This window comes from Phyllostomus discolor, chromosome Y (genome assembly GCF_004126475.2).
Source record: "Phyllostomus discolor isolate MPI-MPIP mPhyDis1 chromosome Y, mPhyDis1.pri.v3, whole genome shotgun sequence".
Classification (NCBI taxonomy): domain Eukaryota; kingdom Metazoa; phylum Chordata; class Mammalia; order Chiroptera; family Phyllostomidae; genus Phyllostomus; species Phyllostomus discolor.
The window spans coordinates 32,399-60,173 of record NC_050199.1 but is presented as its reverse complement, the minus strand read 5'-3'; the positions used below and the strand labels follow the sequence as shown (position 1 = coordinate 60,173).

Below are 27,775 nucleotides of genomic sequence, written 5' to 3'. Positions count from 1 at the left end.
GCTCCAGGAATCTCCCCCGGGGCTTGGAATGAGTCGGCGGGGTCACGACCCTGAGTTTGCAGGCCCAGCACGCAGCAGGCCAGAGCTGAGAGCCGCAGCCACATTGGGTTGGGCCTCAATTTCCACTGCATAAGCATCCCAGTGGACAAGTGTGTACCCCTGCCTGGTGAGGGGACGGTCTCCCCCGGACACTCAGAGCATACGGCACACAGATCTTCCGACGCCTGTGGGCACAGCACAAGTACCCGCACACACTTCGGTGACCACGTCGAGCTACGAATAACAGGTCGATGCACCATTCCGCCCACAGGCGGACATGCTTCCCCGGGACCAGGGGCAGCCCCTGCAGAGTGGGAGCAGGTCCTGGGTGGGGACACTCTCGGGGACAGGGCCTCTCCAGCCCCCCCTCCAGCCGAGAGAACCCCCGAAGTTAAAGACAACCCCGAGGCTCTGGGCGCACACGGCAGTGCAGCTTTCGTGCCCTCTGTGGCGGGCGCTTCCGGACACGTGGGTGCAGAACCCCGGGGGCCGGAACCGGGCCCTGAGAAGACCCCCAGGTGTGTGCTGTCCCCACCACACCTCGATTCACCTGCCCCGCTAGGCGGCTCCTCCACTGGGCAGCTTCCTCTGACCAGTGTGCCCCCAGATGCCCCACGGTGCTGTTCCAGAGTGCCATTCGGGGCTTCCGCTCCCCCGCAGCAGTCGGGGGGCGCACGGTGTTCACGGCCCCGGATCCCTGCGCCGTGACTGCCCTGGGGGCCCCTGGAGTGAATAAAAATCCAACCAGGGGCTCAAACCACAGACATTCACCCTCCCCCGTCCTGGAGACCAGGCGTCTGAGGTCCAGGGGTCCTGGGGCCGTGCTCCCTCCACAGGCTGCGGGGAGGGTCCTTCCCGCCTCTTCCAGCTCCTGGGGGGGGCTCCAGGCGTCCCTGGGCTGGTGGCCGCGTCCCCCCGCCGTCTCTGCCTCCGTCTCCACGTGGCTTCTCCTCCGGGTCTGCGTCTCCTCTTCTGTCCCTTCTCAGGACACTGTCACTGGACGCAGGGCCACCCTGACCCAAGACGACCTCCTCTCAGCTCCCTCATTCTTCCCACCTGCAAAGGCCCTGGCTCCAGGTGAGGCCCCACCTTGCAGGTGCAGACGGTTCCGAGAGCTGCCTGGTGTCAGCGCGGCGAATGCGCGTCGCCGTCCTGCGGCCTGGGCTCCGATGAAGGCAGCGTCACCAGGCTGGGCCCTGAGTCCCATCGCGGGGTCACAGAGGGCACGAGGACCACACCCACACCAGGGTCACGTTGAGGTCACATCTGAGAGCCCAGGAGCGCTGGACGGGGTCTCAGAGGTCACCCGGCGGAAGGTTCCGGGGTCACAGATGGACACACACGTCGAGATCACTCCGCCGGGATGGTCCGGCCCGCGGCTGGGTGTCCACAGTCTGCTTCAGCGTCCAGCTCACAGGCGGGCGGAGCGGCCCCTGCTTTTGTACCTGGGACCCTGGACACTCCCGCTCCTCCGTGGAACTCGTCTTCCTTCCCAGAAGGCCCCCAGAAAGCCCCCCGACCCCCCTCGACCGGCCCGCCTGGACCGTTGTCTGCCCTCTGAAACGTGTCCCGAGGCGTGGCAACAGCAGAACGAAGCTGGCACCCAGCGTCACGGCGTAAATGAGAGATTGTTCGGGGACAGCGCGTTCCCCCACTCGCTCCCTCGAGGGCACGGTGAATAGGTGTGTGGGCGACGGTCGTCATCGTCACTCAGCGAAACTGCCCTGAGCCGCAGGAGAGCCAAAGGGCTCGCCGCTGGGACGTGCGTTCCTGTCTTCGCCGCGTCCACCCAAAGCAAAACTCCTCTCAGAGGCAGAGGCGGCCGTGTTTCCGTGAGATCAAAAGGAACAGCTACCGGGGAAGCGCTGACTCAGGCGGGAGCCCGCACAGGGTCCCCATGGTGATCAGGCAAAGGGGTGGCAGTTACGTAGGAGAAAGGGGAGGGGACAGGGACACCCCCAGCAGGGGGCCGTGGCGGTGGGTGCAGAGGATAAGGCATCGTGACGCTGATTCTCCAACAGCGTGTTTCGTGCTCAGTCCTGGGCTCTTCCGTCCGGGCGTCACCCCGTCTGCTTCCCCGTCCCCTTTGCAGGCAGCTCTGTGGGACACAGGGTGGCTTTGGCCCCGTGCGGAGGTCATGGTGTGTGTTTTAACGCCCACAGGGCAGAGGCATCTGACGTCCGAGGCAGCTCCTCGGGGCTGGCAGCTCCAGCTCCTTTGCAAAGTGGTCCGTTTATTTTCTTGTTCGCACCCCTCACCTCTGCGAAACAGTGGGACAGCAGAGCCCAGCAGCTCAGCCGGGGTCTGCTGGGCCTAGTCTCCAAACTCATTTCAGCCAAGAACTCTGGACCCCGCGCGCTCCCACCCCCAACCACCCGCATCCCGCACACCCGTCCCAAATGCCAGAAGCACTGTTCAAGTTCTTTCATCAGGTCGCCGGTTTTCCGCACAATAATCTGCTTCTCAGCCTCCGTGGCCCCGAAAGGATTCCTCCCCACCCTTGCCTAAATCCTTCCTCGGAAACGCGGTGACTCTCACAGCTCGGCCTCATTTCTCACCAGGAGCCCCGCTCGCCGGCCGACCGGCCGCCGCATTTATTCACAGAAATAGTGGCAGGCGGCGGCGGCCTCTGCTCTGTGGAGCTGCTGCATGGTACATGCTGTCCCCTGCATTAATTCTTAACTTAATTCGTGACCACCTTTCCGGGGCCTGGGGGGGGGGGAGGCGGGGGCGACGACAAGGGGGCTGTTAGGGGCGAGGTAATAAGGGAACTCGGGGTCTCGTCCTGGAATGTGCACCTCCGCGCTTTATGAGGATATTGAATAGACTTCATTATTCCTTCCCATCCCGGAGTGCGTCCCGCCATTTGATTACGGGAACCAGAAGTATTTCCATACGCCATCCATCACCCTGACCAGGGCAGCGCGGTGAATATTCAGATTAAATTGGAACTCTTTCCCTATGAATAAGGAATTTGATTCTCTCCTGTAACACACACGGTCTCCGGGGACAGGAAATTGAGTTGAAGGTGGCTGAAGGCAAGTCAGGAAATTTTATTAACCAAATACAAAATTCTCTTCCGCCTCATCAAAGCCCGGAACACCGCCGCAGGGAGCCGAGGGGTCAGGAGAGAATTCAATTAGAGATGAAAATGGAAAAGGGGGCATTTTTCAACTTACCTTTTATTTCCCCAAACAAGTGCCGGCGAGAAGCGGCCAGGGACAGGCGGGTATTTGTCAAGGTCTCCGAGTGACTTCCGATGGATCAGCCGCCGCCTCGCCGAGTCTCGGCAGCCAGCAAGCGGGTGGGAGGGCACATTAGCCAGCCCAGGGACTGACCCTGACCCTGACCCTGACCCCAACGCCGCCCACCTCCCCTGTGCGGTGTGCTCAGCGGCCAGGTGGGCTCACCTCTGCTCCTGCAATGAGTGCCATAAATGCCCCCACATCTCCGAGGGAGGGGGGCAGCCTTTCACACGCCCCCTCCCGACTCCAGCGTGCACCTGCACGCCACCCGCAGGTGGAAGAGACAAGGTGGAAATTCTCCCCTGCAGCCCTCGGGCAGATCACAGCCCAGCGCCTGTGACCTTGGGCTTCCAAGCCCCACCCCTGGAGATAGGACACGGCTGTGTTGTGCTAAGCCACTGAGTCGGTGGCCGTGGGTGCTAGCGGCCAGGGGACGCTCATCCGCCCCGGAACGTTGCAGCGGCCTCCTCACGGGCATCTCGAGTGCCACGCCCACAGCGGGTTTTTTTTCCTTGACGGCGGATGTAAATGCCGCACTCTTGTTCCGTGGTTTCCATTTCCCGGCTCGAACAGCTTCAGCGGCTCTGCGTTTGCTGTTCCCGTCGTCAGCGAACCGTGCACAACAACCGTCCCAAACTCAGGACTGGGCTGATCTGGGCCAGTGCCTCTCTCCAGAGTCCCTCTCGGGGGTCCTGCTCACATCCGACCCCTTCTCTTGCCAGGGGGTTACCCACCTTCATTCTTCCAAACGCCTTCACAAAGGGCCTTAGGCCTTTGCCGGGTCTGGTCCCCCAGGCTGTGCCGTAATGGACACACTGCCCGTGGAACGAAACGACCCTGCAGTTGCCAGGCTTTCGGCCACGTGTCTGCATTCTGCTTGCAGACCAGACGGTCGTCTCTCTCACGAGCTCACTCGCCCAAGGCTGCTAGTGACGGCCAGCCCCCAGGTGTGCTTTCCGGCCCTGTCCCCAAGCTGCAGGTGTTCGGGGCACCTTCCCTGCCTCCGAGATCACCGCAAGCAACAGGTGGACCCCACGTTTCGGCACTGCAGAACAGGGGGCACCCTGACTCCAGCTCCCCAGTGTCACGATCGTGCATGAGAAGATCGAGACCTCTTTGCCGGACACAGAAGCCCTTCACGGCTCAAACGCTATTTCTGCTTTAATTTCTTCTGCGTTCTGTCCACGCATTCCGTGTCCCAGTACGAACCGCCCCGAAAAATTCCATGTCAGCAGCATGGCCTCTTGCAGGCTCCTCGCCCCTCCCCCAGCCAGTCACGCCCCCCACCCCATTTGTGTTCTATCATAATCCTGCGTTGTGTTGTGTAATTGCACAGTGAATTATCTAATTACATAATTCCCTCTCCCTCCCCGTTAGACCGGGCGTCTGTGAGACCATCCACTGTTTTATTCATCTCTGTCCTCAGGCCCCAGTGCACACGCCGCCCCCCCCCCCCCCCACGAACCCCTAACCAGTTTAATTAGGCTCTGCTCCAGCATAATGAACATGTCGGGAGTAAATTAAAACAGAAAGGACTGGTGGAGGCAGGCAAGCGGATGGATGGGAAGAGCTCACAGGGAATAACACGCATTTGGGCAGGCGCTGGATACAAACAAACCAAAAAAAAGAAAGAAAAAAAAAGCGAGGCGGTCAATGGCCCCTCAGGGGACAGGGGGTCACACAGCCATGACCTGTCAGTGTTCCAGCCCCCACCATTTACTGCTTCTCTTTTTTTTCCAGCTTTATTTATATTTGTTTTTTGAGAGAGGGGAAGAGAGGGACAGAAACATCCGTCAGCTGCCTCCCGTACGTGCCCCGACCAGGGACTGAACCCGCAACCCAGGCAGGCGCCCTGCCGGGGAATCGAACCAGCGACTTTTCGCTTTGTGGGATGACACCTGACCCTCTGAGCCACACCAGCCTCGGCTCCTGTTGCTGCTTCAAACTGGGATGTTGGCTACAGCAAGCGAGCGACTGTCTGAAAAGGGTCGTCACAAACACTGAGGAAAAAAAGTCACCCAGTACCTCGGTCCAAGTCTTTCTTGTGGATGAAGGGGCAAATTTCAGTGCTCCTCAAGATTTGGGGGTTGGTTTTTTTTTTTTTATTTTTCGGTTCTCTTTAGTTTGGCTAGAAGTGCTATCAATGAGTTACATTGTCCCTACCCTGCCATCCTTCTAAAGCTCATTAAAATGGGTGCTAACGAAATAAAATTAGTGTTTTCCATGACCAGGCCCACCTAGCATTTCATGGGAAACGACACTGTTTAGGCAGAAATTTTAATGGGCTGCCCCCCTTTCTGTCCCGATGGCAGCGCAACAAGAGCCCATAAGGAACGGCCGTAAAACCGTCTCGGCTGTAAAAACCTTCAAAGGGCATTTGATTCATCGTCCTGTCTGGCGAAACCGCTCCCGTAAAACCACTCTGCTTTTAATCAGGAACGCAGGGCGCTGGGTGCTGGCTGGCGATCGTGCGTCAGGAAGGGGGTGCCGGCTGCGCAGGAAGGAGACGTTTCGGTGGCGGCGACGGGAATGAAATGTGCGGTATTCAAAGAGTGGAGTGGGCCTGCGGGTCAGCGGCCCGTGCCCCGCGACGGGAGCGGCCCCCGGAAAAGAGCAAATCCCTGCACTTTCAAGTTGCACGGAAGGCAGGCTGATGGAGCCACAAACGAAACCAAATGGAGAAAAAGAATCCGTGGACCATAAAGCAAGTACAAGTGGGAGAGGGGAAGACGGAGCTGGAATTCATCAATGGTGCCAAGACCCGCCAATCAGAAAGGACCTGGACAGAGGTTTCACGGAACACCTCGTTAGCCACTTGGAGAGGAGATGACCTGACATCAAATGTGCACCTCGGTGGCAATTCCTGTGTCTGCTGCACGGAGCGAAGCACAGACTGAAACTAAAGACAGTCACTGAGGTACCCACAGGTGGCAGACACACGCTCGACCTGCTTTCTGATCTCCGGCGGCGCTGGGTACGCGTGCTTGGCGCTCAAGGCCGACTCCAGGGCCAGTGGGATCCACCTCGCTGCGCACTTCCTCGGGGGTCGTCTTCCTTCCTTATGCCCGGGGGTGCCGCCAACCACCTGGGGCTGTGGTGCATGCAGACTGTGTGTGATTCACCGAGAGGGGATAGTGTGAGATCCAGGCACAGCAGAAGCTTCAGGGGTGGCCCCAGGGCTCAGGTGGGCCAAGAAGGGTGTGGTCCCCTGCTCCCACCTGGCCTAGAGAGTGCACCTCAGACGCAAGCCCACCTTGCTCAGGCTTCCCTTCCAGGAGGTCCTCCAGAATTCTCCTTCCGTGAGCACCATCCCCACCCCCTCTTCTATCCCTGGGACCTCTTGCCACCCCCGGGAGACAGAAGGAACCAGCTCAGCTGCCCCCCACGCCACAGGCAGATCCCTGCTCCTGCTGGGGCAGGCAGTGCCCGTCCCCACAGGCCTCCCGGCCACAGCCCCTCTTTGTGCTCCTGGGGTAGCTCGGCCGAGCCCGCACAGCCTGAAGGGGCATTCTGTGCCTGTCCTGCTGCAGAGGTCTGTCCCCTTGGCAGCCGCACCGGCTCTCCCCTGGCCTCCCCACTGCGCCCTGGCAGATAAAGCCGGCTTGTGCAGCAGCTCCGAAAGCCCTCTTCCCCCACAAACCGCTGATGAATGGAGCTCTGACAGGCAGCTCATTGCAGCCCCTGAGTGAAAGGCTGCCTTGTTCTTGGACAAGAGGGCTGTATGCGATGCTCAGACAGACAGCTGTGCGCATGTGCGCTTCTCCCCAGAAGGAACAGCGTCGCACACACCGGCATGTGCTTCCCGATGCCTGGACCTAACTCGGAATCCCTGCCCGGGGCGCTGTGCAGACTCAGGGCACACGGATCTCCAGTCAGGGACAGGAGCTGAGCTTGGAATCGTTGACTTAAAACAGTTATGTCGTCGGTCTGGCTATATCGACGCTGTGCAGAAGTATTTAGCAGAACCCAGCTCGTTACAGCCTGCAATTACCCCTAAAAGAGACCAGAAACCATCAGAAAACTTCAGAAAACTTTTGTTTTAGAAAAAATATCGTAGAAAATAAAAAAGATCAGGAATAAAGGACAGAGGTGCATGTGTGCAACGGAGATGATTTAGCGACCCTGGAAGAAGCACTCTGACATAAACGAGGCATGGGGCAAAGTCATGGAATGAACTCCAGATTTATTATTTTTATTTTTGCAGTCATAGAAGCAGTTCAAGAAAGAAAAGCAGTTCACGCTCATCCGAATACGCCAGCGTTGAAACCGGCTGCACGCCTCTAACGCAACGTTATCACTTGGTAAACTAAATGAACGTAACGGGGCGCCTGCGCCCAGGACCTGCCCTTCCTTGGAAGCCCCGGGCTCGGGCTCCGGCTCGCGCTCGCTCCCGGCCCCGCATCGCGCATGCTCGCTCCCGAGCTCGGGGAACGCACTGCGCGTGCCCGGCCGCTGTCGGAGAGCCCGCACGGCGCACGCCCCTCTTCCTCCTCCCTCCCCTAGCGCAGCGCCCGGCCTCCAGCTCACGCTCGTCGGGCACGCAGTGCGCAGGCTCGACCCAGCGACCTACGCCCCGCCCACCCCAGACCTCGGCGACCACGCACAGTGCGGGCTCGCACCACCTAGGCCGTAGCGTTGTGTCGTCCGCGTGGGTCGCACCCGTAAGCACCCCGAAAGCAGAAAAACTTATCTAGGGACGGCCGCCGCTCCCCGTCCCCGCCCCCACCCCAGCGCCTACACGCCCTTGGTTCCAACCACGCCCCCGGTAGAACCCCGGCGGCCGGCGCCTCGGTCCGCAGCGACGTGCGCCGCCATGATGACGCCACGCGCCGCGGTGACGCGAGACGTAGGCGACTTTGTTTGGGAGCGCGGCTGGCGCGGCCGTTTTGAAGCTGCTCTGAGCCGCGCGCCTTCTGCCTGGGCCGCCTCAGCCGGTGTCCCAAAGTTTGTGCAAACCCCCGAGCGCGGGCGCCGCCGCGTCCGGACCGCAAAGTCTCGTCAGGCCGGTCGCCGCCGAGTCCCGAGTCCCGAGCCCCGGGCCCGCACCCCAGCCCGGCCGGGCGCCGCCTGCACTTGTGTCCTGCAGCCCCGAGGTCCCTGGCGGCCGCACTCGGGCCCTGGCGTGAGGATCCGGGCTCCCAGAAAGGTGGGGCCGAGGCTCGGAGATGCCGCCCGGTAAAGCCCTCCAGCCGGTGCTGAAGATGAAGGTGGACGAGCTGTTCCTGCGCTGGCTCAGCGAGGCCGGCACGCAGGCCATGCTGCGGGACTGTCTGCAGAGGATCCGGGCGCCCGGGCGGGCTGACTGCGGCGACGGCGACGCCGGGCGGTCCCGGCCCACCCCCGCCGCCCCGGCCCCCGCGGCGCCGGTGCTGCCCGTGGGTTCCGCCTCCAGCCCCAGGCACGGGCCGCATGTCCGCGGGACTCGCAGGTCGACCGGGCCGAGAGGAGTAAGTTTCTTTTCCTTCCTCTAACGCCCGCCCAGGGCCAGGTAACTCGAGACGCCGACGCGCGTGGCAGGTGCCGGAGGAAGCAGGGGGTGGCAACGGCAGTTGTGAGCGCTGGCTCATGTGGTGTGTTCCCCCACCCCGCCCCCTAAAAAAGACAGCTCTACATGCTGAAAATGTAGGGTCCCATGTTGGCCATAATTTTGGAATTTTTTTCAGGTCGTGTGAGATGTGGTTTTTTGTTTGTTTTCTCACGTGAGAGAGAGATCTGTGTGTTGCTCTGCTCAGTCACTCATTGACATGTTGTTTTTTGTGTGCACCCCGACTGGGGGTCGAACTGCAACGCGGATTATTGGGAAGGCACTGTAACCCAGCAAGCTCCTGAACGTTGACGTTTTAGCCTTAGTGTGTCGAGCTGGACAGAGCCTGAAACACAAGCTGACTACTGCCTTTTAGCACAGGGTCCGTCTAATAAGATGCGGCTTCCACTCGTTTTGGAGAAACGTAGGGCTGGTGCTAAAATCTTCCTGGGGCACTGCATTGAAATTTGTGTTAACCTTTCAGTTCTCGGTGGGAGCCTCTGTGCCCTCTGCAGCAGCAAGCATGTCACAAACTGGTACTATTCAGTGTCACAGGGTCCCCAGCAAAATGCAGCCGTCACCTGAGGGAGAGGGGCGGGTGGGTGTCCACCCAAAGACGGGCAGGAGCTTAGCTGAGTTGTTGGTTTTGTTCTGTGGGGTCCAGGGCTTTCTCTGGAAAGTGGGTGTCCAAGGAGCATGGGCAGTGGGGCTGGAGCAGCTTCACAGACTGCGGGGTGTAGCCCCCCCCCCTTGAGGAGCACAACAGGAGGACCGTCAGGACCCCCGGGGACGGCAGTCCCGTGGCATTGCCGCTGAGCTCTGACCTGGAGCCCTTCGCAGTGAGCACAGAGCCTGCCCGGCGGAGCCTTCCTGGAGCCTGCTCCTCTGTGCCCAGCTGTGCCTGCGGGCCGGGCCTCAGGTCACTCCCTCCAGTGCCGGGGGGGCGGTTCCTGCCCCTCTGGCGTCCGTCCGTCTGTACTGTCCGTCTGTGCTCCCTGAACTGCACGCCCTGTACTGCTTACATCCTCCTCGTGGAGCTGCCCACTATGTCGGACCAGGCCCAGCAGCGCTCCAGGTGTATGCCTGCTCTTCGTGCCCAGGGCCTGCGTCCAGGCGGGACTGGGGACATGGAGTATGGACAGGCCAGCTCTGCGTGAGGAGGCAGCTGGGAGCCCATGAGAGCATGCAGGCAGGTCTTGGGGGCCGTGGGACCCCGGCCTCTGACCCCGAAGGCCAGAGAGGGGTCCTCAGCCGGTGCAGGAGGGGTCCGTGCGGGCAGACATGGACTGTTGTGGCGTGCGGTCCATCCGGGGCTGCCGGGACTTTTGCAGGACAGGCAGCAGGCTCACGGGCCCAGGACCACGGTGCTCCTGTGTCCATGCGCACCGGCTCCTGGAGGGCCGGAGGGGCCTCCCTGCCTGTGTCAGAGGACGCTACGCTGCGCAGGGCGGTGGGCCAGGCTGCAGGAGCAGCACCTCCTCTCCAGCTCTGCAGGGAAGGGGGACAAACGAGAGCCCCCAGCAGGAAGACAGCCAGCGCGCAGGACCACCCCACTGCCACCTGGGTGGCATTCTGGCTCCAGTCCCCTGACCAGCATCGCTCCGCATGCTGCCCGTCTGCAGCTTGGTGCCGAATGGCCTCCTACGTGTAGCCCCTGGGTGTCAGAGGGGACAGCTTGAGCACCCACTCAGCCTTCCAGCCTAGTTCCCCGGTCACCCAGCACCCCGTCTTCCGTCCCTCTCCTGGTGGTGTCATGTCCTTGCTGTCTGGAGAACTTTGAGGGGGTTATACCCTGAGTCCTTCACGACAGTCAAGGAGCGTGCAGGAAGGTGGACTTGCGTAGACACGGGGCGGGGCAGGAGCGGGAGCCCGGAGGGGGCAGCCCTGAGGAGAGCCTGAGAAAGGAATGGGGGTTCAGATGGTGCAGACACTGAAGGAAGAGGGAGAGCCAGCCAGGGCCCCTCCTGTTTGCCAACTTGGTGGTAAGCAGGAAGGGGCAGAACTCGGGGCGTTGAGTGATCAGAGGTGCCGGGGTGAGTGGGGGTGCAAGGGACCACCGGCCGAGGAACTGTGCATGGATATGGTGGAGGACGTGCTTGGGGGTGGGGGGGCTGCACTGTAGTGCAGCTGGTGCAGCAGCTGTGATGCATGCAGCCCCCCACCCCAAACCGCACGTGAACAGTGGGGTGTGCCGGAGCCCACGGGGGCTGCGTTCTTCCTGCCCCACATCTGCGACCCCGAGGCTGCTGGAGGAGAAGAGGCCATACACCCATCAAAGACGCAGTGTGGTCAGTGGGGAGGCTGCTGTGCTCTGTCAGCCCACAGCCCAGCTGGGTTCTGGCACCGTCGTCCGCAGTGGCAGGGACACACCGGTGGCACCTGCCTGTCAGGGACCCTGTCACCATGAGGCTGGGGGCCTGGCCCAGGGAGCTTGGTGACCCCTCCGCACACGGGGCTGTGCCTGGCAGGCTCAGGGGGGCCCTGGGCAACAGCGAGGGCACAGGGAGGGGCGAAGACCAGGAGAGGCCGGCCTCCGGGGGCCTCACTGAGGGGAGCAGCCTGGACTGTGCCCAGGGAAGAGGGTCCCTCCTGGGCAGTCAGCGCTGGCAGGCAGGCAGGCACCGCCCAGGGCCAGGCTGTGAGGTGCATGGACCCTGACCGTGCTGGGGTGCGGGACCCCAGATGGAGTGGGGCGCTGCTCAGCGTGCGCCCGGCCACACTGGCTCGGAGAAGTCAGCCACTGCGAGGCCTCCTCTCTTCTCGGGCAGCGGGATGCCCCTCGGCGCCGCCCCACCCCACCTAGTGCTGCTGTCCTGCTGTCCTGGTGTCCTGGTGCCCTGGTGTCAGCACACAGGGTCCTGCTCCTCCCCCCAGCACAGCCCACGCTCCGTCACACGCAGGGCAGCAGCACTGGAGCTAACTGCCCTGTCCCGTGTCCCGTGTCCTGTGTCCCCACGTCTGTTCCACGCCCTTCCCTGTGGAGGGAGAGGGGGTACTCTGCTCCACGGCCGAGGGCGCGTGAACTCGACTTATTGCTGAGAGGTTTCCCTCAGAACCCCCACGTGGGACGCCCCTGGGCTTTGTGGACTTGTCTTTCCTTCCGTCCTCCCGGACGCCTGGGCTGTGAACTCCGCATCTGGGCCCGATCTCTGCTGGCCCCGCCCTCTTCATCCGCCTCGCGGTCAGGACGTCCCACCCCGAGGTGTCCACATCACATCCCGGAGCCGCGTGGAGTGGCCCACACGCCACCCGGCCCTGCGGACTCCCTGCCTGCCCCTCGGCGCTGGGCAGACAGCCCGAGCCTGCCCTTGGGAGTTGGGACGCGCGGTGTCAGCGCCGGACCACGGGGGGAGGGGGCGGAGCCGGCAGACCCTGTGTGCGCGCATCCGGGGAGGGAGCCCCTGGTCCATCCGCGGCCGGCCCAGAACCGCAGGGCAGGGCGCGCGCCCCGGGACAGGTCCCGTCCGCTGCCGCACGGCCTCCCCTTCTCTGGAGCGCGCCTTTGTCCCCTCCCTCCGGGGCACTCGCCGCCGCTGACCTGCTCGGTCTCAGTCTCTGTCGCGGTCCCTTGGGCGGGCTGAGCTGCAGACCGTCGCTGGGCCCCTCCCGGCACCCGCACAGAGAACAAACAGCTAGAGAACAGCTCCAGCAGCCTCCTGGGGCTCCCTCCCTCCCTCCCTCTCGGCTGCCGCCGCAGCGGGCTCCCTGCTCGGCGGCCACTGCCCTGCCGGCCCTGCCTCCCCCACCCTCCAGCCATGTGCCCGCCTCAGCCTGTGGAATGTGTGCGGCCCAGGGCCGGCCCCCAGAGCGCCCGCCCGGCCGCGCATGGAGCGCGCTGAGCCCGGCCACCCTCTGCGCCCCGCCCGGCACGGCTGCCGCCTCGAGCCCCCCGGCCCGGCCCAGCCCCGAGACCCCGGGCCCCGGCGGCCCGCGCGCGCGGACATGCGGCTCCGGGAGCTGTCCCTGCGCCAGGACCCGGACCTGAGGCAGGAGCTGGCCGCGCTGGCCCGCGGCTGCGACTTCGTGCTGCCCTCCCGCTTCAAGAAGCGGCTCAAGGCCTTCCAGCAGGTGCAGGTCCGCACGTCCTCCGTCGGTCCGTCCGTCCGTCCACTGTGTGTCTGTCCCCGAGGGGGCGCGCCCGGCTCCTCGCTGGTCCCTGGGAGGGGTCTGCTCTCGCTCCCCGGCCGGCCGCTCGGGGTGGGGGTCAGTGCGGGCTCGGGAAGTTTGCTGGGGCAGAGCTCCCTCCTGGAACTGCAGCGGCCCCGTCTCGCGAGCCCTGGCCGCCGGCACCCCGCGGACTGGCTCCAGCACGCGTGCGGCCCGCGGCCCGGCGTGAAATCGGCGGGCTCGGCCCCCTGTCGGGGCCCAGGTGCACTCTCCCCGTGGAGAGTGTGCCGTGCGCGCACGTGTGGGGCGCCGAGGCCCCACTGGGGCCTCGCTGTGGGGCGTTTAAAGGGGACTGTTGAGACAGTCGCGCTCTGGACGGCCCAGAGAACAGAATTCAGTGCTTGTCAGGGACCGGTGGGCGGCGGGCTTGGCCATGACCCCCGAGAGCCTGGTCTCCGGGGCTGCTGGCTGCCGTGTGGTGTAAGTGCAGGGGCCGCAGAGCGTTCCTGGGGTGCGTGTGCACCCCCCTGTGACCGGTGGTTCTCCCACCGGCCGGCCGAGCCTCACCCCCTGCTCCCGCTGGGCGCCCCCACCCTGTTCCACAGCCACCCTCCCTGCCTCTGGCCCGGGCGCTGTGAGCGGGCAGCCTGAGGACGAGGCTGCGCCGGACCCCACGGTTCGCTTGAGGGGACAGAGGCCGCTGCCCCCTCCCCTCTGTCCCGTGTCCTGAGCTCCGCACGCCGTCTGCCAGCAGCTCGGGGCTGCCGTCTGCCCCTCCTCTCGAAGGGGCGTCTGTCCAAACTGCTCTGAACTCGGGGGCCCTCTCAGTGGACAGTGCACGACACGCCCTTGCTTGGGGCGGAAGGACGGTGGCCGCGTGGCCGTCGGCGCCCTGCAGGGCGGTCCAGGGCGTGCACGTGGTGCGTGGGGGCCGCTCCTGCTGAGTCCGGACTGTGTCGGGGCGGCTGCTCCCGCAGACACATTGGTATTCGGGGGTCGGGGGCCCTGAGTCCCCCGAGCGGGGCGTTGTTTCTCGTGGTGCAGCACGAGTGTCCACGGTGGTTTCAGGGAGGACGGTGTGTGTCGTGTGAACGCCTTTGTGGCGGGACCCCCGTGGGCGGAGAAGAACCAGAGAGTCTTGCCCTCAGGGAGCGGGGCAGGCAGAGGGGCCTTGCCTGGGTGTGTCCGCCCTGTGTGGCTCAGCGTGGCCCGGGGCACAGCCTCAGCAGGTGGGCCTGCGGGTGCGGTTGGGGGTGGGAGTGACCAGCCCTCGGGCGGTGAGGAGCCCACAGGGGGATGGTGGGGGTGTGGTCAGATGTGACAGGGACGCTGCCCAGCCCACCAGGTGGGCTGCGGTGCGCCCGGGCCACCTCCTCCCGCCTGGCCCTGTGCTGTCACAGTGCCGGGCAGGGGGTCCTGGGCACCTCCCGGGGTCCCCCGAGCAGGAGGCCAGGGTGCAGACCCCCCACACACTGCCACGGGCGCACGGCACGTGGCTGGTACTGCCCGCTGCCTGTCCCCCGCCCTGCCCTCCCCGAGCACAGGCAGGCTGCCGCCTGCCTCCCCCGAGGGTGCGCGCACTGCCTCTGCAGAGCGGGGTGGGTGGGGGAGACAGACACTGGGTGTGGGAGAGACCCTGACCGGGCGTCGGACCGCCCCCACAGGCACGCACCCCGACCGGGGAGGCTTTCCTGACCAGAATGGTGCCCCCACCTGCCCAGCCGCCCGGCCAGGGCGCGGACAGGCAACCTCTGAGGACACCCTTGCGAGGGACCTGCCTCCTCCTCTCTGTGTCTCGTCCCTCTGTGTTGGACGTGCGCCTGGTCGCTTGCTCCCTGTGGTCGCGTCCCCTGGGCTGGTCTGCCAGGGGTGTGGAGGGCCCTGTGTGCCTGGACAGAAGCCGCCGTCTCCCGGTCTCCCGTCGGGAGAGACAGCCGTGCCGTGGGCACCTGGCTCGTGCGGAACCCTCGTGCCACTGGGCCGAGCGGCACGGTCACGGCCTGGCGTGGCGGCTAGTTCTTGTGCCACGTGGGCGTGTGCCCTGGGGCCCCGCAGCCCTTTTCGGCCCTTCCTGGCATGTGTGCCCGTCCTGCTGGGCCCCTCCCACATGCGGGGACCCCGCTGCCTGCCAGGCCTGTGCGGTGCGGTGCGGCGGGGCAGGCTCACTTCCTGAGTCCCGCACGTGCCTGCGGCACTGGGGCCCGGCCCTCGGTGGGCAGCGGTGTGTCCACGGCCCGACCTGGCCGCTGTCTGGTGCTGACTCCCGGCACTGCGGGCACTCCGCCCGCGCACACGCGCACTCACAGGTCTCCGTCTGCGGGGCGTGTGTGCAGGGGCCCGGGCACGCGAGCAGCGGTGCGGTGTGCTCTGGGAGGCCGGAGGCCGGAGGCCGCAGGCATCTCTGCGATTCCTGGAATTGGGACGGGTCCGAAATAGCTCCGTGTGGGGAGGGCGCCGTCTTTGTCACCACCCACCCGGGGACAGGGCAGGGCAGGCGGCCGCAGCCTGGGAGGGGAGGGCGGGGAGCCCGCTGTGCCGTGGTGTCCTGCTGCGAGTCCTCTGTGGGCGGCTGGAGGCCCACCTCGAGGTGCTCCTGACCCCCGGGCACGCTCACGTCCTTGCGCCCATCCCGGCTGCTTCTGTCCTCCTGGCTGGTGTCCAGCCCGGGCACACCACGGTCAGGAAGCACTGTCCCCGGCGCACAGTCCGCTGTGGCAGCTGGCCAGCTCCTGCCAGGGTGGGAAGAGAGTGTTCCGCAGCTGTGCCGGCGGCTCTATTTCTGTCCAGGAGGTTAAGCCTGCAAATCCCCTTGTCCACACCGGCCCGGCCCTCGCTGCTTCTCCTTGTCCCGGCAGCTCTGGGGGCGGGGGTGGGGGTGGGGGTGCCCTGGGCTCGGCCTGCCTCCGTGCTGCCTTTCGGCACTTCCCGCCAGCGCCTGCCCTCGGTGCTGGTCCCCGGCACTTTGGGTGTGACGGTCCCCACCCCGGGACGCGGTGGCCCTGTTCCTCCCAGGGCCCACGCCCTCTGCCTGCCTGTGGACACAGCAGCGCGCCCCTCAGCTTGCCGTGGGGCCCCACGCCCGTACAGCCGTCGAGACTTGGAAACGCCGTGCACCGAAAGCGCACCTGGCATGCGTAGGGTGGCGGCCTGGCCCGTCTCTACGGAGTGCGGGCAGCTGGCACGGTGTCGGCGGGCTGCGCGGCCCCGAGGGTGGGTCCTAGAGCCCAGGCCTGGCAGCGCTGCTGGGACAGCGGGGAGCTTCAGACACCCCGGCTTCCCGCCTGCTGCCGTGCCCCTGCTCTTTCTCTGTTTTCTCAGAAGACGTCCCTGTCCCTGTCGGCCTGTGTCTCACAAACAAACTCGGTCTCTCCCAGCCTGGCCTTTGTCTTCGGTACAGAGGTTCAGCCCACTCACAGTTAGCAGCGGCCTCCCCCGTTCCGGTCTGTTCTCAGCCGTTTACTGCCCTGCCCTTCCCTGTCCCCTCTGTCCTGCCGCCTCGTCCACCGTGCAGGCCACCGCCTCCCAGCTCCCTGCTCGTCCCGGCGGTGGGGGCCACACACGTGTCCTCAGCGTGCTGCCAGTGTTCCTCCCCCCCCCATGCACATGGCGCTGCCGACCTGCAGGTTTCAGGGGCGTGAGGCTGCGTCCCAGTCCTCCTGCTGCCCCCAGCTGCACCGGCCCCTCAGGCCTGGTCCTCCGTGCACACCAGGCGTGTCTGGGGCACTGGGCCCCTGCCCGACACACGGCCCACAGCGTGTCCTTGCACGGTGTCTGCTGACGGCGAACCTGGCGTTTCCTTTGGGTTTTGCATTTCTGAGCAGACCCAGCACGAGCCCCAGGGGCACCGCACACCCACGCTGCCTCTCAGGGTGTGCTCGCGTGTGTGCCCACAGCAACCAGGGGTCGGTGCCGGGTGGGCGGCCCGTCCCCAAGGCTCAGCCACGGGAGCCCAGGCTCTGTGCCCCAGGGACGGCCTGTTGTCCTCGCATCACTGCCCCAGGTAGCCTGGGGCGGGCGAGGGGTGTGGTGTGTGTGTGTGTGTGAGAGAGAGCGAGAGAGAGAGCATAGTGTCAGTCCCAAGGGACTGAGTCCCAGAGCCGTGGCTTTGTGGCCACCGCACAGGATACGTCCACCGCTGCCCACAGAAGAGACGGTGACGGACAGCACCTCACGACCTGGTGCACCCAGGACAGCTGGGCACAGCCCACTCCCGTCCTTCCAGGGCCTGTCATGGGGGCCGCAGCACAGAGTTGCTGGAATTGTCTCGGCCAGGCGCCCACCTGGGGCAGGGCCGCAGGGCCAGGGTGGAGGTGACCCCCAGCCCTGGGGGGCAAGGCGGGCATCCTGATGTCGTGAGGACTCAGGACAACCAGGACCCTTGTGGGCTGCAGGCAAAGCCCCCCCAGCCCCGTGGGAGCACGCACAGCCCACTTGTGTGGCCCTGACTTCCTGGGGGGAGGCAGCACGGGGCCGACCCTGTGCAGTGCGGGGCGGCCTCAGCAGCCGGGGTGGCAGCCGTCCCTGTGCTGGGGTCCCCCTGCCCTGGGCAGAGCGGCAGGACCCTGCTGGGCAGCGGGCCCTGCGTGGCACTCGCTGGGGGAGCGTCGCCTGCTGTGTACGCGGCTCCAGCTGCACTCAGCCGGAGCCCGGGCGGGGGTCCCCGCCCACACCCAGGGCAGGCAGCTCAGGCCGCACTGCGGGACTGTCCCAGCTGGCCGTCACACACGGGTGCTCGGAGCACACTGGCGCCCTGAGGTCTAACACGGCCGCCTCCTGTCCTGTCTCCCAGGTGCAGACGCGGAAGGAGGAGCCTCGGCCGCCAGCCTCCAGCCAAAGCATTCCCGCCTTCTACTTCCCCCGAGGTCGGCCGCAGGACACGGCGAACACGGACGCCGTCATCGCCAAGATCGAGAGGACCTTCGCCCAGTTCCCGCACGAGAGGGCCACCATGGAGGACATGGGCAGAGTGGCCAAGGTGGGCGTCCTGCGGTGGCCGCGGTCAGAGCTGGCGGTCTGGGCCCGCCCCCTACAGTCGAAGGGTCATGCACACCGGGCCTTGGGTTCACCTTTGTCCCGAGTGTCAGGGAACAGGTGCGTCCTGCGTCACCTCCCAGGCCAGCGAGGGGTAACACCCGCGTGAGGCAGGGCACACTGCCCGGCGTGCGGCCAGGTGCGGGTGCTGCCCAGACGCGAGGCCACGCGCCCTGCCGCCCGGGCTCCTCTGGTGCCCCTGCCGGGGTCTGCGGTTAGTGGGCCTCCTCGGTGCTGGCGGAGCGGCCCTCCCATTGGCTCCTCCCGCCCTCCGTCCGTGTGTGTCCCGGACCTCAAACCCGCGGGCCGCGCCTCTAGCGCTTCCCGCACAGGGCAGGGGGCGGGGCCTCAGGCTCCACCCCCAGGGCCGCTGGGCGGTTCCGGCTGGGCTTCCGGGGCGGGGCGCTGCGGCCCGCCCGGTGTTCGAGGCTGCGGGACAGCCTGTCGTTGCATGGAGCTCATCGCAGGCCCAGCGCTGGGGAGCCGACCGAGGCCCGCTTCTGCGGTCTGCCGGTGCCGTCCTGCCCACGGGAGCTTCGGCCACAGGCGCCTCAGCTCCGCGGGAGCAGCGGCTCTTCCTCCCGCTTCCCCAGCCGGGACCCTCTCGGTGTGCCCATGCGCCTCAGAGTGACCTCGGCCTCGGCACAGCAGCCTCGGCGCTGGTGTCGGGCGGCTTCCGGGGTGCGGGCGCAGGCCCCTCGCCGGATGGCGTGGGCCAGCCCCGACCTCCAGAGCCTCCCTCTGCGGGAGTCGTCAGCACGCCGCGGGCTGCGCTGGGGCTTTCCCTGCTGAGGCCTCGATCTTCTTTCCGCAAACGCGTGGTCCCTGGGCGTCACCCGCGGCTCGCGCTGTGGAATCACGTGGTTGCGCCTCGCCAGGACAGCGCCCCCCAAGGCGCACCACTGCTGCAGACTTGGGTGCGAGACCGCGTGTCTTGGGGGCTGAGCGCCCTGTCGTGTGGGACCCCCACTCTGAGGTGGACGGCAGCGTCCCAATGGTCCCTCTGTGGCCGGTGCCGGCGCAGGCGGTGCCTGGTCTGCGTGTGTGCGGCAGCATCTGCTGCGTGGGCGGCGGCGCTCCTAGGCCCCGTGGGGCCATGTTTATTCCTGGCCGGCCTGGAGCCGCTTCCCTCCCGGGGCTGCAGTTGCTCAGCGGGCTGGTGCTGAGCTCAGCAGGGGAGCTGTTTGGGCGGCTCGGCCTGTCTGCTCCGTTTCTCCCGATGACAGCTTGTTTACAGTGGGGGACGCGGCCCTGCGACTGCGCAGCTCTGCCCTGGCTCGTGGCGCAGCGGCTCGTGTTTTTCTTTCGCCAAGTTCCCCACCCAGCTTCACAGTCTCTGGAGACCTCGTCCCACCACTTCTGACGGGACATGCGGGTCTCGCCTCTCTATTCTCCATCCCTCTGTGCACGTTCTTTTGTGTGTGTGATCCTTCCCAGAAAGCAGTGTTCAGTGTTAGTGGTTTTTCCGTCACGCTGATTTCCAGGCTTTTGTGTGCCACGTCCTCTTCCGCAGACACGGGGGTACTGTCTTCTCTGTGCAGCGGCTCCCTGCACAGCCACGCCGCCCTCCCTGTGTCCTGGGTGCACGTCCCACCACCGAGCACACGTGTGGCTGTCGGGTTTCTCAGTTCTGTGCTGTCGTTGTTCGGTCCTGCCGTCCTGCCACGTCCCCCATGCGCAGGAGTCTCATGGACCGTGGTGGTTCCGGTTTTTACATTTTGCAGCTCCTCGGGCGCCTTTCATGGTGGATGTTCGCCTTACCCCGGTGTCAGCAGCGACGGGCTCCGACTGCCGTGCGTTTCCGTAGCCGGGACTTGTTTCGGGGCAGAGAGCGGCCCAGCTCGGTCCGCAGCCTGGAGCGCGCCGCTCGGGCGTCCTGCTGGGAGGAGTGTGCGCTCCTGGGAGTGGCCTGTGCTTACCTGGCCTGGGGGGAGGGGCCGGTGCTGCGCTGGCCTGGTCACTGGGTGTGCGTGGTCTTGCTCTCAGGCCTTCCGGAGTCCCTGCCCGCAGCGCCTGCTGGCGAGGTGGGGTGAGGACGCGCTGAGGTTTTCTGCATCCGCCGAGCCTCCGTCCTCGCAGGGCCGTCCGGTCTGTGGGTGCCGCTGCTCGAAGCAGCGTGAGGGCATTAGGTCCACAGCGGGCAGAAACCGACTGCTGAAGGAGACCTGTGTTTCTTTCCCCGCCACGCCGTGGGCGTGGGCAGCGGACAAGGACCAATGAGCGGCCGTGGGTGCTGACGGGGATGAGGTATAAGGACCAGACCGACCGCTGGGATGACGTCAGACTTAATGTGTCGTCGGACTTAATGTTGTGTCCTTGTGGCGGAGTCATCCGTCAACTGGGGGGTCGGCGTCGAGTTATTCGGCCTGCGCGTCCCCTGGGTCAGCCGCCCCGGGCCCGAGGTGTCCGCGAACCTGGGCACCGGTGTTTTGTTTCTTCCCGCAGAGCTTTGCCGAGCTGTAGTTGATCACTTCAAGCCTTTTCAAGCAGCACGCTTTAGGTTTTGTTGATTTCCCCCTTGAGCTTTTTCTTTCATGCCTTCCTTTTCTGGGCGGAAGCCACGTGCCTGGGTCAGCCCCCTTCCCCAGTGCAGGGACGGATGTCCGGGCGCTCATTCTGGGCGGCCGCGTTGCCACACTGACGACGTTCTCCAACCTCTCGTCTCCCCGGTGCTTCGTGTCCAGGGCGGGGGACCTGCTGCTCCTCGCTCTCGGGGGTGCTGCCCTGCTCGGGGTGGTGGCCCTGCAGTGGGATCCCATTCTGTGCCCAGCACAGCCGGTTGAGCACATGCTGGCATTCTGGGTGCGGAGGGGGCGTGCGCTCACGCCGGTGCCCTGTACGCAGGCCTGTGGCTGCCCGCTGTACTGGAAGGGGCCCCTCTTCTGCTGCGCCGGCGGGGAGCGCACGGGCTCCGTCTCCGTCCACAAGTTCGTCGCCATGTGGAGAAAGTGAGTCCTGGGCCTGGGCTGGGCGGGCGGGCGGGCCACCTGTCCCAGAGCTCGTCCTGCAGGGCCCTCGTTCCTGCCCCGAATGGCAGCGCCCCATCCCTGCGCTGGGGCGGGCGGGCGGTGCGGATGCAAAGGTGTGAGTGGGACGCCTGGACACTCTCCCTGCCCCCAGGATCCTGCAGAACTGCCATGACGACGCTGCCCGGTTCGTCCACCTGCTCATGAGCCCGGGTTGCAACTACCTGGTTCAGGAGGACTTTGTCCCATTCCTTCAGGTACCACCTTGGCCACCATGCATGCACCCTGCCCCTTCTCCGCCCCTCACCCCCTACGCTGATTCACAGCTTGCAGGCCCTGCTTCTCGGCCACCCTGCGCGTGCCCCTCACGGAGTGGTGCAGCGTGCACCCCCACACAGGCCAGTCATCTGGCTGCGCCCGCAGGGCTCCCCACGCCCCCCAGAGCTGACTGGGCAAGCCGCCCTTCGGCTGTGAGTGTGGTTGTCGGCACAGGCCTGTCCCGACAGGCCGTGCCCTGTGGGACCTGGCGTCCCTGAGATGGAGGGAAGAGCATCCGGCGTGCGGCTTCTTGGGGCGTGGGCACGTGGTCGTATGTAACCACACGTCTGCGACTGCACACGCAGCGTGTGCGCCCAGCAGCCCTCGGAGCAGGGGCATGCGGCTCAGTGGAGGGCCTGGGGTGTGCAGCCCCTGCAGCTGCCTCTGTGCCCAGCTGCACCCTGTCCCCCGTGCAGGACGTGGTGAACACCCACCCCGGCCTGGCCTTCCTGAAGGAGGCGTCGGAGTTCCACTCGCGCTACATCACCACCGTGAGTACCCGCGGCGCCCGGTTCCCGGCCCCACCCAGACCCCGCCTCCTCGCCCTGAATGAGCTCTTTGGTCTCGGCTGGGCGGGGCTCGGTGCACGAGGGGCCGGGGCACTGGGCACCTCCTGAGTCAGCAGCACAGTGAGGGCACAGGGCGCCCCAGACCCTGCCTCCCCCGCTGGGCAGGGCCCGTCGTGCTCCCCCGTGCCTGCTGCTCCAGTACCTGCTCTGGTTGGAAGCACGCCTTCCATCACACGTGGCGGGCCGGGGCCGTGATTCACACTCGGCCCGCGCCTGTCACCGTCATGGGGTTGTCACAGGGTCGGGATGTTGGACAGAGTGTAAGCAAGGGTTTGTGGCCGGCCACGTGTGGGGCGCATCCTGGGCGGGCACAGCTGAGGACGTGCAGGGCTGGCCTCCGTGGGGGCTGGGATGTGTTCTGGCCCGGCCTTCAGTTCCTGCTGTTCCTAGGGGGGTGAGTTAGTGGGGATGTATTTGGAGATGATTGCGATTTAACCAAAGGTAGCACCACCACAGCCCAGGTGTGTCTGTCTCAGGCACAGGCTCCGCCCAGGGTGGGAGGCCCCGCCCACTTGACTCTTCCATGGGCCGCTGGCTACAGGCGCCGTCTGCTGGCGGCAGGTGGTCTTGCAGCCCGGTGCCCTTCTCTGCTGAAGCTCCCCTGCCCCGCAGGTCATTCAGAGGATCTTCTACGCTGTGAACAGGTCCTGGTCCGGGAGGATCACCTGTGCTGAGCTGCGCAGGAGCACCTTCCTGCAGGTGGGCGGCCGCGGCGGGGCGGGGCTGGACCTCCACCCACCCTCCCACCCACGTCTGTTCTTCCTGCCGCCTGTGCAGGAGGCAGAGCTGGAGGGACTGTGGAGTGCTCTGTGCACCAAGGGCGTGGGGGGACCTGCGGGGGGCGCCCCACGCTGGCCCCCGGGGCGGCTGTGCTCCCACCCTCAAGCGGGGCCTAGGCCCCCTGGCTTCCTGGGGGGTTCCGAGGGCCCCACCTGGGCGGCCCGTGCCTCCAGAACCACAGCAGCGTCTCGGGGCGTTGGCAGAATGTGGCGCTGCTGGAGGAGGAGGCAGACATCAACCAGCTGACGGAGTTCTTCTCCTACGAGCACTTCTACGTCATCTACTGCAAGTTCTGGGAGCTGGACACCGACCACGACCTGCTCATCGACCCGCAGGACCTGGCCCGGCACAACGACCACGGTGCGCGCGCCACGGGGGCGGGGGGTGGGGGGGGGGCCCAGGACGACGTCCTGTCAGCTCCTTCACTTGTCCCACCTGCAAAGACCCCGTTGACAAATGTGGTGCAGTTCACAGGTCTTGAGGATCGGAACAGGGACGTAGGTTTTTGGAAAACAGGTCTCCCCTCCAACCCCAGTCGTTGTCACCTGGAGTGAGCACGGCCGAGGCAGGGGGAGCGGGGGTGGGGACAGGCTGCCTTCACCCCGTCTCCTGGGCGCGGTGCTGCCTGCGGGCTGGACTGTGTCCCTGGAGACGTGCACGTCGGGTCCTCCCCCGCAGGACTCGGACTGCGGCTGTGTGGGGTGCGTGTCCGGAGAGGGGGTGGCACACTGGGGGCACCGGGGTGGCCCTGATCCTACAGGACGGGGTTCCTTCTAAGCGGAGGAGGTGAGGACCCCATGAGGACACGGGGGAAGACAGCCGTCCACACGCCCAGGAGAGAGAGAGGCCTCAGGAGGGGCCGGGCCTGCCCTGCTCATCTTGGGTCCCCGCCTCCAGCCTCCAGGACGGGGAGACAAACGTGTCTCCTTCGACGCACCTCATTGGGGCTCCCGTTGCAGCACCACGCCCCGTTGCAGCATCTGTTTCTTACGCTGATTAGCTGTGTGGTGTGCGCCCGAGATGGGTTTCTATTCCGGCCCCAGTGGCTGTGACGGCAGACCCGCCCCTGTGTGCCCTCTGCTCCGTCACGGGGCCTGGGGGCCGCCCGGCACGCCCGTGCCTGTGAGTGGGCTCTGCGTGGCCTCATGGGTGTGCAGGGCACGCGCCGGGCGTCCAGCTCCCGGGTCCACCCGCCCGCCCCACCGGCCCTGGAGGCTGCGGCTGGGCCCTCACGCTCACAGCCGTGTCTCCCGCAGCCATCTCCACGCGCATGGTCGAGAGGATCTTCTCCGGAGCCGTGACGCGGTACGTGTCTGCGCCGGGCTGTTCTCTGGGGACGCGGGCCTGGGCGAGCGCTCAGCTCTGGGGCACTCAGGGCCCTGCTGTGTGCACGGCTGGGACCGGATGTCAGGGGAGGGAACACGTGCTGTCCCACAGGCCTCACGGGGTCACGGATGAGACACACAGTCACGTCACGCAGCTCAGTCACCTCCCGCGGGGTCATTGGGAAGGGAGGGTGCACACCATGGTCACAGGAGGCCGTGAAGAGGACACACGTCGTGGGCACCCGTGGAAGTGGCCCGCGTGTGACCCCGGGCGTCCGAGGGAGCCTGCGCTGGGCCCTTGCGCCCGGGAGGCAGGGTGGGCGAGGCTGCGGCAGCTGCTCCCCCACCGGGCCCAGGAGCCTCCCCCAGGCCCCTGCGTGGGGCACAGGTCGGCGCCGCTGCTCCGGCGGATGCACCGGGGCTTCCTCCTGATGCTGCTCCGTGGACACGGCCTTGTCTCTCCATCCCCCGGGTGCAGAGGCAGGAAAGTGCAGAAGGAGGGGAAGATCAGCTACGCCGACTTTGTCTGGTTCCTCATCTCCGAGGAGGACAAGAAGACCCCAACCAGGTAGGGCTGGTGCTGCCACGGACGCGTGGGCCCGCAGGTCTCGCTTGTCCCCTGACACCGCCCCCCGGGGGTGTACTGGGGGTGTCGGTCCCAGCGGGTGTACCCCTCGAGGTGTGGGGGAGGGTTCCGTCACCCGGGTTCCGGGAGGGGGGCTGCTGCGTCTCCGGCGGCCAGGCTGAGCCCGCCCCCTGTCCCCCGCCCCGGGCAGCATCGAGTACTGGTTCCGCTGCATGGACCTGGACGGGGACGGGGCGCTGTCCATGTTCGAGCTGCAGCACTTCTACGAGGAGCAGAGCCGCCGGCTGGAGGGCATGGGCATCGAGGCCCTGCCCTTCGAGGACTGCCTCTGCCAGATGCTGGACCTGGTGCAGCCCGAGTGCCCAGGTGCGTCCGCCGGCGCCCCGTGCGTGGGTGGGCGTGGCTCCTGGGGGGGGGGGGGCGCCGAGTGAGCGAGAACGCCCGGGATGAGGAGGACACCTGCGGGGAGGCCCACTCCGAGAACCGAAGCTCTCCCAGTGCCTGGTCAGGGGGGGCAGGGCCTCGTCCCCCAGTGAGTGCCTGGGGCACCCGAGGGGCGTCACAGCCTGGTGTGGGTGGGCACTGCCCTCCACACAGCAGTCAGGGTGCTCCCACCCATCCTGCCTGCTCCACCCCCCAGCCCTCCCCAGGACTCAGCCCTGTCCCCGCACAGCAGTGGAGCCGGGAGCCTGGATGTCCCGCCCCCGGTTTCCCGGTTGCGCCTGTGGGGTCACTGGGGCCTGCAGGGGCAGCTGGGGCTCTGCCCCCACCTGAACGCCTCCCTGCATGAGGCGGTGGGTGGTGCTCCAGGAAGGACATGGGGCCCTGGGGTCAGAGGGACACGGTCTCTGGACTCAGGCACACTCACTCCCGTAGTGTCGCGTCTGTTGAGTCGGGGGCGTCGGAAGGGAATCGTCCTGGGACCCTGCGGTCCCTGCCAGGAACCCTCTGCGGTCCTTTCCCTGCAGCTCAGAGCGTGCGTGCACAGCGCCCCCTGGTGGCCACAGTGCTCGTGTTCTCAGCCCACCGCTGCCTCTGGGGACCTCTGGGTTGCTGGGGACCGCAGGCCTCGGACCTCACCGGGGAGGAGCTCCCGCGTGCATTGCTCACGTCCCTCACTGGGTCGGCACGCGTGGTCCTGGGTGGGCTGCGGGAGATGCGCGGTTCTGGGTGGGCTTCCTCGAGGCGCAGGTGCCCGAGTCCGGGGGCGCCCCAGGCCTGAGCGTCCCCTCGGCCCGCAGGCAGGGTCACGCTGCGCGACCTCAAGAGGTGCAAGCTCGCCTACGTCTTCTTCGACACCTTCTTCAACATCGAGAAGTACCTGGACCACGAGCAGAGAGAGCAGGTGTCCCTGCTCAGGGTGAGTGCGATGCGACCCCCGGGCCCTGCCGCCATCCGCCCGCTCGCCCACCCGTGTGACACGCGTGTTCCCGCAGGAGGCAGAGGCAGAAGGCCCCGAGCTGTCGGATTGGGAGAGATACGCGGCCGAGGAGTACGACATCCTGGTGGCCGAGGAGGCTGCGGGGGACCCCTGGGAGGACGGGTGAGTGCGGTGGGAGGGAGCGGGATGGGGGCAGGGGCGCTGGGGTGAGGGGGCGGACAGGCTGAGGAGGGAGGCGGCGGGCGCGGTCCACTCACTGCTGTGGAGGATCCCGGGTTCAGGGGTCGTGCTGCTTGCAGTCACCTGTGCGGCCTTCGGGTGGCGCTGCTTCCCATGGCATCTGTGGGACGCGCGAGAGTCTCCAGCCTGGGAGGGGCTCTGGACCACTGGGTCGAGGAGCCTGCCCCACCCGGGTCCCTGCCCGCCAGGCCGCAGTTCCACACCATCCCGGGGCGGGACATCCCGGCGGCGTCCGCGCGTCTGTGTGCTTCCGCCTCTGCCCGGCCTCCCGAGTGCGTGGCTCTGTCGTCAGTGGGGTTTCAGGTTCCCTTTTCTGCGGGGGTCCCCAGCCGCCCTGCCCCTGTCCTGGGCGTCGCGTCCTGTCGCCCAGCCGCACCCGGGTCTGTGGGAAAGTGTCTTCGAGGACACCACTCCCGGGTGCCGGGAAGGCTGGGGACTGCGGTTTTCCGGACACAAGTCCTGCAGTGGGTGGGAGGGCTGTCTGGGCCTCCCCTCACACGTCCCCTCCCGACGTGACGAAGAGCGCTCATCGATCCCTGTGTGGGCGTCCTGGGCTGTGCTAGCCGCCTCCCGTCGCAGACCCTGTGCTGACAAAGGCAGGGACGCCCGGGGCGCTGCGCACGCACGCTCGCTCGCTCTTACGTGCACTGCGGGGCGGGGCGGGGGTAGGCGCTCCACCTCCAGCGCTCTTTCAGCCCGCACGCAGCAACAGCAACAGCAGCCGCAGCCGCAGCCGCAGCCGCAGCCGCGGCCTGTTTCCTGGACATCACACCCGTACTCTGGGCGGCCTCCCATCTCCCCACGTGTCCTCACGGAGCCCCGCCCCATCGCCAGCTGGGCCGCGCCCCCCCCCTCCCCGCCGTGCGCTCTCACCTCAGCCCCTCCCGCAGGTATGAGGCAGAGCTGAGCCCCGTGGAGCAGAAGCTGAGCGCCCTGCGGACGCCGCTGGCTCAGAGGCCCTTCTTCGAGACCCCATCCGCCCTGGGCGCCACTGACCTGTACGAGGACGAGGAGGAGGAAGAAGAGGGCAGTGACGACGACATACAGCCCTCGTGACGGGCTCCGAGGGCCGTGGGCGCGGCCGGCACGCAGCGGCTCCTGCGTGGAAGCAAACAGCACCATGTGTGACGGTTTCAGAGGGTGAGCTCTTTACGGAACACAAGGTGCGCTCGTTTGGAGTGATGAGTCTATTTATTTACTCGGGGCCGAGGCTGGTTGCAGCTGGGCCTGGAGGGGGGCTGCCCCCTGGCCGGGGAGGGCAGAGCAGATGCCTGCCCCGGAGACGGAGGGGCCGCCCTCAGCCCCACGGGTCTGGCTTCCCCTGGAGCTGTTTGGAGACGGACCGGCCGGGTGACGCCCCAGGGAACCCAGGTCTGTGTCAGGAGGACCTACCCGCTCGTGGGTTCTGGCCCTGCGCAGTCCGCCGCGTCGCTGTCTGCGTCTGGTCCGCGGGGAGCGCCTCCCGGGCCTGGGCCCCGCATCCGCCCCGCATCCCGGGCGCTGGGCTGCCCCCTGCAGGGCTTCTGCGATCCTTCCCTCCTCGATGTACAAACTGTGTACAGTTAACGTGTATTTGCTGTGGAGCGCGGTTTTAAAACATTTTACGAGATCACATTTGTATTTTCAAATAAATAATTTAAGGGTTTTCAGCCTCAGGCTCTGCT

General features: G+C 66.2%; 1 protein-coding gene and 1 long non-coding RNA gene across 4 annotated transcripts; one reads left to right on the top strand and one right to left on the bottom strand.

Moving 5' to 3' along the window:
* Positions 1-790: 790 nt before the first annotated feature.
* LOC118498599 lies at positions 791-22,998 on the bottom strand. Its single transcript, XR_004901092.1, has 3 exons — positions 22,987-22,998; positions 9,810-9,817; positions 791-1,081 (listed from the first exon to the last, which is right to left on the bottom strand). It is a non-coding gene; the product is annotated as an uncharacterized LOC118498599 (long non-coding RNA).
* Positions 8,095-27,775, top strand: PPP2R3B (protein phosphatase 2 regulatory subunit B''beta). 3 transcript variants are annotated; one of them, XM_028503720.2, is made up of 13 exons: positions 8,095-8,731; positions 17,705-17,890; positions 20,791-20,894; positions 21,067-21,169; positions 21,647-21,721; positions 22,412-22,498; positions 22,783-22,939; positions 23,836-23,884; positions 24,383-24,472; positions 24,681-24,856; positions 25,732-25,850; positions 25,927-26,033; positions 27,002-27,775. In XM_028503720.2, the coding sequence occupies exons 1-13, from the start codon at positions 8,450-8,452 to the stop codon at positions 27,165-27,167; spliced, it is 1,701 nt and encodes a 566-aa protein (XP_028359521.1). In that variant the 5' UTR covers positions 8,095-8,449; the 3' UTR covers positions 27,168-27,775. The 3 variants fall into 3 exon arrangements, with proteins under 3 accessions (XP_028359521.1, XP_035873105.1, XP_035873104.1); XM_036017212.1 differs by lacking the exon at positions 8,095-8,731 and adding an exon at positions 12,469-12,876; XM_036017211.1 differs by lacking the exon at positions 8,095-8,731 and adding an exon at positions 12,469-12,882.